The following is a 10,897-nucleotide window of genomic DNA, read 5'->3' as shown; positions in this document are numbered from 1 at the left end:
CCCCACACACAGAGAGCTGGTGTGGAATCCCACTCCCTCTCTCTCTCACACACACACACACACACACACACACACACACACCTACACACAGAGAGCTGCTGTGGAATCCCCCCTTTATCAGAGAAAAAGAAAAAAAGAGATAATTCAAATGTTACACTTAATCCACCTACTGTACAAAACACAATCAATGCAAATACAATACAGAAGAACCATATAAAAAAATCAAGCATCATCAATCAAACAATTAGGAGTTGAACAAAGCTAACTCAAAGATCCGATTATTTGACTATTATTTATTATAACTTTTATTTACAGGACAGCAGGAAGGAGAAGCTATGGAGGCAGGTATGTAGAGGGAGACAGGGAGGAAGAGCAGAGACAGTTGGCCAACATGGGCTGAAACACAGTGTAGCTAGGGGGAATGTGTGTGTTTCTAAACTACAACAGTTTTATTTCAATGAACAAAACTTTGTATCAGACATACAGTACATTATATCATAGTATAAACGGGTGAAATGTCAATGTTTCTCTCGTCACCTTCAGAGGGAACGTGGGACACTTATCCCCCAGATACTGAGGTCTAAAGACGATGTCTTGCCCAACATGTTTTGGCGTGGAATGTGTGGAGACATGGGAAGTCTGGTTCTGTTTGTCCTTCAAGCTTCATAAAAAGGATCTGGGAAAAAAGGTTGTTGGGAAGCAACTAAAAATATCTTACAACGGCACCGAAACAATTCCAATATCACAAGGAACAGCGCTTGTTCGACGGAGAACGCCATGTTAGTTATCAGAAAACAACATTGTCAATGAGTCTGTACGCCTTCAAAGTCAGTCATCGGGCCACAACCATGTGTGGTGAGCGCAAGTTTTTATCGTTGTGAAACGAAAATATATATGTTATGTGAATGTTATTTAAATTAAATTGCTTTCACGACAATTGACGTCGGCTATTGGACCGCTACACCAGACTTCAGCGCTGAAAAGGCTTTTATTAAAAATACTTTGTTTCATACAAACAGGAACCTTACCAACATTTTATTTGGACATAAGCAAGTGCAGGCAAGGTATTTAGGTATGATATAATTTTATATATGCTGTTACCAAGATCTATCATTTATCTTTTTTAATTTCTGCGCATTGGTGAGTTGATTTACACATCTAATTTTTTAAATAGCAATACATCTTTTTTTTGTCTTTTTTTATTAAATCAATTCACTTAATATCGGTCATAGGCTAGCTACATAGAGCACATATAACTAAATTGGTCACTTCATTGTGTGTGTCTATGTGCATGTGTGTTTGTATTTCTGTCTGTTTGTTTGTTGGTACAATGACAACGAAGTACACGTTTAAGGTATTGGGCTGCGCAATATATCGTTTCAGCATCGAAATTGCGATGTACGCATCCGCAGTCACATCGCAGAACGTGCGATTTAGTAAGATTAACATATATCAGTCTACAATATATATTTTTCAAATTGAAAACTATATCTGTCGGATATAACGTAATTTACTCAGATTTATGGGTTATTGGATACACAGTTAATTATAATTGTTATTATTTTAAACACGGAATTATTTGCTGCATGTGGCTCTGCTTGCGCGTGACGAAATGATGAGCGAGGAACAGACAAAAAAGGCCGACATTGAGAATTTGGTTGCAAAAAGAAATGCATTGTCAATTATATGGAAATATTTCGGCTACAGACAGGATGTTGACCAAAAACATGTACTTTGTCGAGAGTGCCTTGCAATTGTTGCCACAACATGAGGCAACACGAACAATTTGTTTGATCATTTAAGGCGGCACCACAAATCTTCGTATGACGAGTGCAAAGCATCTAGTGCCATCCAAAGCAAAAACACCATAAAAGAAAGGTTCCAAACGGCAGAGAAAAATCACAGATTAAATAACATTTCAAGTCGCCAAAGACATGGTAATTAACACGGTTACCAAAGAGGGTTTTTAAAAACATGATATGTTTGCTTGACAAGTATGTAATGCCATCACGCAACTATTTTTCTCAAGTTGCCATCCCAGAGCTGTGGGAGAAATGCAAGACAAGTTGAAACAGAGCTGTCACAAGTGGAATATTATACAGCAACAACAGACTTGTGGTCCAGCCGGACAACGGAGCCCTACATAAGTCTGACCGTACACTTTATTAATGAGGACTTCCACCTGAAAAGTTGCTGTTTGCAAACTGCATTATTCCCAGAGGATCATACAAGTGTAAACATCGCAACAGGGATGAGAGAAGCTTTAGCTGATTGGTGCCTAGATGAGAGTCGTCTCCTCTGTATAACAACAGACAATGCCGCGAACATGGTGAAGGCTGCACCTGAACAAGTGGACCAGATTGCAGTGCTTTGGCCACAAAGCATCTTGTAGTTTGTAATGTTGCTATTGCTATACAATTACTGTTACATATTATTACCTAGCAACCTGTTTTGAAATATAACATTTTTCATATGTTTCATACATTTTAATTGTAGAGGATGAGGATGGGGCTGGGGAAGAATGAAGGATACAGACTGTCAAGGTTGATAGCCAAAGCTCTTTCTGAAGACATCCTCTGTTTTTTCATGTCGCAGAAAAACAAAATGTCGGAATGTCAGTTATGTCCAATATCGTGCAACCATAAAAGGTATATCCAATGTGTATTGGTTGGTGGGGCGTGGCCAGGAATCATGGCTCCCTGAAAGTATATTTGTCTGGGCCTCCTCACTTATAGATGACATTGGCATTATTATGATAAGTGGCCCCCCAAAACCATTGGCCCTGTGTATCTTCTCCAAATTCATTTTAATTCCATAATTTTTTTTAAAAACCTTACAGGACTCCAAGTTACAGCAGCCATGTTCCTCCCTTTAATGGAGATCCCAGAAGCCTCTACATATGTACAAGATTTGTGTATGATCCCTGTTATGGAATTCCCTGTCAGTGACTATTATCATATTATCAGCACCTCACAACCAATTCCTCACCAGGCTGTGGTAACAATCTGGTTCCCTACAACTTAAGAATTGGGGTTTTGGGTTTTGTAAGCTGTATTAACAGATTTTTGAATATTTTCAGATATACCCAGAATAGACTGTTGTGAAGACCACAAAGGGAACCCAATGCAACAACAGCTACTAATGCTGGCTTTAGCAAACTTTTTGTCTCAAAGTTTATGCATTTTTAAATTCAGAGTAGGTCTGCATATATTTGACTAGATTAAAATAGTTTATTAATACATTAATTGATTTAGAATAATTTCTATACAGTTTGTTTATTTACTGTTTTTCACGATTGCTAACAATCATTGGTCAACACTATTACAAAATTCGTCACACTGTCTGCTTTTCTAACATGCATCTTGGCCAAACAAACATAAATCTCACCTCCAGAACTCACTAAAACCACCAAAACACTTCATAAATGTCTCAAAATAATCTTGTTCAACCGTAACACTGGCAACACTTGTCACTCAGAAACATACATTCTCACTCATAACACACTGACCTAAAAAATACTAACAACATGGAGCATTACAGAAATGGTGAACTTTTATCTTGTATGTTTTGTGATGTTAGCTCCTCTGTGGCCTGGGACATCCACGGTGGCTCTCTGACCAATCACATTTCTTCCCCTGCGGCATGTTTTTGCCAGGCTGAATCCAGCTTCATCTACAACGATGAATTTATGTTCAGTTTGACTGGCTTCCATCTCCATTTCTCTCAAGAAAAATATATCCACAGTGTTACAGTACTTTACATTATGCGTAGATGTGTATATCCCCTGTTTGGTCGTTGAACAGACATTTTACCTGGTTATATTGATACATAAGTTCTTTCACACATTCACGGTTTCTCTCAAAGCGTACAGTGTACAACACTTGGGTAGGTTTTCAGCTGACATTGCAATCTGCTGTGTTTGGAATGATTAAATAATCTACTAATACTTCCTATATATTTCTGGTTACTGCAGCAATGCACAACAGTTACCATCATTCTGTTTTGAATGTGTTTTTAACAGTTTGGGGAACAGTGTGTAAGCATTTGAAAAAATAACATGTGCTGCGAAAATATTGTTTTGGAGGTTGTGGAGTATGAATGAGAAAAGGGTTCATGGATTTTGGGGAATGTGTTTATTTTCAATGCATTTTGTGTGAAGGCAATGAAAAATGATTCACAGTTTGGTCCACATACACTTCTGTTTCACTGACTGTGTGAAGAGTTTTGACAGTGTGACTTCAGTATTGACCGATGCTTGTAAATCTAGCTTCACACATTTAAGTTGTGGTACATTGTTAATAAAAATTTTCTCGATTGCTTACAAGCATTGGTCAATACTGAAACCAAAATAACAAAACTCTTCACACAGTGTGCATTACCAACATGCATTGTTGCAAAACAGTTTATCTCACCCCCAAAACTCACTAAAACCACCAAACACTTCAAAACAAGCTTGTTCCACCAAAACACTGGCAACAATTCTCATTCAGAAACACACACGTCACTCATAACACACTGACTTAAAAACACTAACAACAGGGATGATTACATAAATGACAAAGTTTTATCTTGTAGGTTTTTTAAATTATGTTTCACATAAATCAGTATTTGATCATAGAATAAGAAAAACACCTCACTTTAATGACTTTACTAAAGTATATGGAACAAGAATGAAGCACAAACGCAGCAATTTGAAGGAATATCCTTTATTTTTTCTACATCTTTGCATATAGTAAATTTTACTTTTGATAAACAAAAATCTAATTTACCCAAATTCCAGGGCTGCAACAAAAACTAACTTCAGCAAGTATAGTATAATCGCTAGCCTCTGTGTATTGAAAGAGCCAATGAGTGGTTTGTGTAACAACAAACCATCATTGGACAGTGCTGCACACATTGTGATGTTAGCACCTCTCTGGCCTGGGACAGCCATGGTTGCTCTCTATCCAATCACATTTTGTCCCCTGTGGTGTGTTTTTTCCAGGTTGAATCCAGCTTTATTCACAAAGATGAATTTATGTGCAGTTTGATTTGCTTCCATCTCCATTACTCTCTAAAAAAACAGTAGATCTATAGTTTTACAGTACTTTACATTATGTTTAAATGTGTAAATACCCTGTTTGGTTATTGAACAGACATCTTACCTGGATATATTGATACCGGAGTTCTTTCACACATTCGCCGTTTCTCTCAAAGGGCACAGTGTACAACACTTGGGTCAATTTTCAGTTGAAACTGCAATCAACTGTGTTTGGATTGACCAAATATTCTAACATAATTAACATTTTCTAACAAATATCAAAACAATTATTACATTTTATTCTGGTTACTGCAGAAATGCACACCAGTTGCCATCATTCTGTTTTGAATGTGTTTTTAACCGTTTTGAGAACAGTGTGTAAGCATTTGAGAAAACATGATTTGAATATATTGTATTGTGGGTGGTTGAGTTTGAATGAGAAAATACTTTTGGGGAATGTGTTCATTGAATGCATTTTGTGTGAAAGCAATGAGAAATGATTCACAGTTTGGCTGGCATGCACTTCCGTTGTGCTGACTGTGTGAAGAGTTTTGTTACTGTAACTTCTGTATTGTTCAATGCTTGTAAGCAATCGGGGCAAAACTGTAAGTTGCATACATTATTAGAATGTATCTAGTTTCTGACTTTCCTCCCAATATAATGGGAATTACCTTTCTTTGTATTTGGAATACTTTAGATGCTTGTAAGCCATCTTTGTCTTCTTTGGCATTGTATGGGAAAACAAAGTTTTGTGTGTTCTATTTGGCATGCTCACATTCATTACTGTTACACATCGATACTGCAGAAATAGATTGCTGCAAAAAGATGCAGCATGTATGGACCTATATTGCTCAAGGCAATATTTCTCAGAGTTGTTGTTTCTGACCAACTAAAAATGTATGTTGGTGTGGTCTGGCACAAAAATAAAACATTGAATATTAGCTTATTACAAAAAATTGGTACATGTTAAAAAGCACTGTCAAGCTTACAAAAATAATAATATACCAGTCACACTGTGTTGACTAGTAAAACTTATCTTGTTGAATATGAACCTAGGACGAAATATGTGGCAGAGCTGGGTGGACAGTCCTTTTCTGACTGTGCCAGGTGAACCTTTTTTGCCAACTAACGGGTCAGTAATTGCATCTGGGCTGTGTATAGAGTCTTTAGGCTGAATACAGACCAGCTGCACAACCAGTTGGACAAGGACATGTATCGGACATGAAACCAGGTGAGCTGTGGGCAGTGACAGCAGTATTCGCTGGGCAGCAATTAGATCTGCAACACAACCAAAAGGACTTTGGACATGGACTTTTGTGATTCGTCAGGCCAGATAGTTCTAAGGGATGGTCCAAAGACTCACGTCCTCGTAAGATTCAACAGGACACCAGATAAATGAGAGAGAGCATTCCTTGGATCCAGTGCGATACATAAGCATAGAATTCAGACTAACACTAGTCCCTTATCAAATAAATGTTAGTAACTATTGCAATTATTGCATCTTAAATATAGTGTGTGAATTAAATATTTTGGCATAGATGTCCAGCAGTTACAATACATTGATTGACCCAGTGGAACAACATGTCATTTGAGGGGAAAACATGGTTACATTTGCCTGGCTTTATTTTGCAAACTGGTGCTGTGAAATGCTTATGAAACCCAAGCCTTTTGCTAAACCCACAACATCGGCAATAATGTGCATGTGATCAATAAAACTTGAGTGTTGTTAAGAATCCATTTGTGCTGCTGTAGAACTATATAATTCCCACATCTGTTTCCTGTTAATTGTGTATGTATGGCAACAATGCCCCAGTGTGGTGGGAGGTGCTAGTTTGTCACAGATCAGCCAAGATGAGAGTTACCCTCCTTCAGAATATTTTGACCCCAGGTACAATTAGCCTTTTAAAAAAACAAGGTGATGACTGTTTTGTGCAGTGCACATTTATGAAATATCTCTCTCTCTCTCTCTCTCTCTCTATATATATATATATAAATATATATATATATATATATATATGCCCCTGTAGTTAAGTACAAAATACAGAATCATGTTGTTTTATTGTAGTAAATATATATATATATATATATATATATATATATATATATATATATATATATATATATACATATATATATATATTTCATTAAATATTTGAAGAAATTACATAATGTTAGTTTGACGTTTTATGACATAAAGCAAATGAATTAGTGTTCTTGTTCTGTGATTCTCCGTGCTTTAGCATCGATGGACCAGTGTATAAGGGAGAGCACCAAAAATAGTGAAAATGGCTAAAAGCTGTGGGGAGGACTGCACGCCTGGCCTTGAGTGCAACATAATGGGTCTTACACCAATTATCCCTGTTCCATGCATGGCCACTCTATACACCTTATAATTTTCTTTGATTGCAGCCTGTTACAGTATAGGCTAACCTAAAAACAGACCCCAGAAAAATAAGGGAAAGAACATTACAGTTTCTTAGCGAACATTAACATATGTACACTGTATCCTCTCTAATAGGGGCTTCACGGTTCAGCTGTATCCATGTCTGTCCAGGTTGTTCTGAGGACACACACATTCAGCCCTTCGTTTTCCTGAATATGTTACATTATTAGTTTATTTCTTGAAATCCAATTAGACCATCCTTGCCTGTTGAGGCTTTTAGCAGAAGTCTGAGATGTATTATGGAGATGGGCTAGAGCTGTGGGTGACAGAGGGAGACCAGAGAGAGAGCAGTAGGCTCATGCTATCCACAGAGGGGAGAGGAAGGCTGGGGCCTACTTGAGCTCCATTTGGTGGCTCTCACCTGCCTCTCATCTGTGAAAAGCTCCTTTGTTCTGCAGGGGGCTACGAGGAATGTTGAAGGGAGTATGGAGGAGGCAGGGGTTTAGGAGCGAGGCTGCATTTTAGTAAGTGGTTCCTCCAGCACTGTTTAGACGTGGTGGTGGGCCGGGCCATTTTAGAAAAGGCAACTTATGATAGGGAATTGGCATGCAGTTACAGTTGAAAATATGTGATGGACATGGCTAAACATGTTACTTTCGATGCTTAAAAGCACATGGATTTATTATTTTTTTATCCGTTGCCATCTAAAAAGCAGTAAAAACTGTCTGACATTTTGAAGGAAGCCTCATTCAGACCTCCAACTACGTGACTCACTGCATCCTCATCAAATTGTGTGGAACGTTAATTCATAAAAATAGTTCTGGCTTTCACAGAGTGACATTTTTTTAAGGTTCTTGACACAATCTGTCTGAGTAAGTGGTGCTGTTTATTCAGATTTCAAAGAAAACTTGATATTGCCATGCCCAGCTCAGAGGGAATATAGTGTAGGTTCTGCTGTGAAAACGCCAGGGAAGAAAGAGGAATATTTGACTGCAATTGTGGTTTCGTTCTATTTTACCACAGCAGCCTAAAATGACAGTAACAGCGGAGTGTGAATTCCGTGGGGCCAAGGTGGTCTGAGACCCCCTGAATGAGAGATGAGCCCCCTATATTCAACAAATGTTTTTGGAGGTCTCAAAATAATTGTAATTCAACCATTCCCCTGTCAATAATTTGTTATTTGATTGTGAACTGCTTCAACATTTTCTAGATGACTTTTTCCATCTTAGGCTGAAACAAAATGTGTTGTCCTACCATGTGACATAATTAACATTATATTCAGCACTGTTTAATATTGTAGTTTTTCCTTTTTTGTGGGTTTGGAATAGCTCAGTTGAAACGGCATCATCCTGAGGAAGCCTGGATGAGGCAGAGCATGTCCACAGACTGTACCAGCCTCCATGTCCAGAATGTACCAGCCTCCATGTCCACAGACTGTACCAGCCTCCATGTTTACAGACTGTACCGGTCTCCATGTCCACAGACTGTACCAGCCTCCATGTTCAGACTGTACCAGCCTCCATGTCCAGACTGTACCTGCCTCCATGTCCACAGACTGTACAAGCATCAATGTCCAGAATGTACCAGCCTCCATGTCCACAGACTGTACCAGCCTTCATGTCTACAGACTGTACCTGCCTCCATGTCCACAGACTGTACCTGCCTCCATGTCCACAGACTGTACCTGCCTCCATGTCCACAGACTGTACAAGCATCAATGTCCAGACTGTACCACCCTCCATGTCCACAGACTGTACCAGCCTCCATGTCTACAGACTGTACCTGCCTCCATGTCCACAGACTGTACCAGCCTCCATGTCCAGACTGTACCTGCCTCCATGTCCACAGACTGTACCTGCCTCCATGTCCACAGACTGTACCAGCCTCCAAGTCCACAGACTGTACCAGCCTCCATGTCCAGACTCCACTAGCCTCCATGTCTACAGACTCTACCAGCCTCCATGTCCACAGACTCTACCAGCCTCCATGTCCACAGACTCCACCAGTCTCCATGTCTACAGACTCTACCAGCCTCCATGTCCACAGACTCCACCAGTCTCCATGTCTACAGACTGTACCAGCCTCCATGTCCACAGACTAGCTTTTCATAGTTACTGGTAGTCTTTTGAAAAGTGGTAACTTTTATATTGTCATAATACATAACACACACACACACACACACATATACACACATATATATATGTGTGTGTGTGTGTGTGTGTGTGTGTGTGTTATGACAATCTGATTCATATTCAGTGATTTTTGTATAGAGGGAGATGGAAATTCTCAGTAAAATAATTCACTAAATAAACTTGAATTATTAATGTTATTTATTTAATTAATTATTCTAAAATACATGCAAAAAATCTCTAAATCAATTCTAGGTAAAATACCTTGTAAAAACACATGGGATAGAGTTAGTGGCAAATAAGTATGAAAAGGAAGAAAGAAAACTATACTTAGGTAAGACAAGACAGAAAAAAATATTATTTAAGAGAACAGTATTTGAGGGGTTAATAGGGATATTTCAGGATTAAAAGCTGTGCAGACATCTATAGTTATATTATAATCCAGAGCTTGGATTTTATTGTTGAGTACATATAATAAAAAATTGGCCCACCAATGCTGACTTCGTCTTAGCCTGTATTTGGTTATGAGTGATTTTATGTATGACTTGCATTGTTTTTTCATCATCTTGCTACAACAATCATCAAGTTACAACAATGTTTTTTTTTATCATTGCAATAACAAAGATTAACACCACATTTTGTTCAAAGGTGTTAGTAGCCTACCTTCTCCTGGCAAACGTGTGTTTGAGCCTCAACAGCATTTTCATCAGTTAAAGAGGCACTATGGGATCTATTCAACAAAATGTTGAAGGTCATTATATAACCAGTCTATATCAAGGCTGCTATGTAATAAGGCTTAGGGAAGTTTTGTGTTAATATGACATACTGTGGTTATTTCTGGTTATGGATTTGAGGTGAGAGAAATTGTCTGCAATGTCGTTTGTTACGGTCAGGACTTTGGCTTAATAATACATCACATACAGTGCAGTAGTACTTAAGGGATGTAGGCTAGTTCTGACAGTGCAGATAACAGTGATTTGTTAAAGGCTTGGAAACCCATTTAAGCCAATCATACTGCAAATCAAAATCTGTTGTATAAAACTGGATTGACTACTGGCAGAAATTATGAAATTTATATATTATAGTGTTATATATATATAGCGTCATATTGGTCCCACTAAGTCAAGTAACCCTTATTTGACACTATAATATAAACTTTATATAGACTTGTTTTTTTTAAAGGGAGCGCTGTTTTTAATAGTTGACTAATTGTTGTAGGAATAACACCAGTAAAAGAGTCCGTCCTGGTGTGTTTCGCCCACCCAATCTGTGGGCCTTGTTCTGCACTCGCATCCTGTTTTGCTTGCCAAGATTCAGCCTGTACGCTGAAGAGGAAAGTCTGCCACTGGCTGAAAAACAGCTCAG

General features: G+C 38.3%; 1 protein-coding gene across 1 annotated transcript; it reads left to right on the top strand.

Annotated features, from left to right (window-relative positions):
* Window positions 1-786: 786 nt before the first annotated feature.
* LOC117593345 lies at window positions 787-9,585 on the top strand. Its single transcript, XM_034288212.1, has 2 exons — window positions 787-855; window positions 8,732-9,585. The coding sequence occupies exons 1-2, from the start codon at window positions 807-809 to the stop codon at window positions 9,502-9,504; spliced, it is 822 nt and encodes a 273-aa protein (XP_034144103.1). The 5' UTR covers window positions 787-806; the 3' UTR covers window positions 9,505-9,585.
* Window positions 9,586-10,897: the final 1,312 nt, after the last annotated feature.

Source organism: Esox lucius, chromosome 2 (genome assembly GCF_011004845.1).
Source record: "Esox lucius isolate fEsoLuc1 chromosome 2, fEsoLuc1.pri, whole genome shotgun sequence".
NCBI classification, from domain to species: domain Eukaryota; kingdom Metazoa; phylum Chordata; class Actinopteri; order Esociformes; family Esocidae; genus Esox; species Esox lucius.
This window is presented reverse-complemented; position numbering and strand designations above follow the sequence as displayed.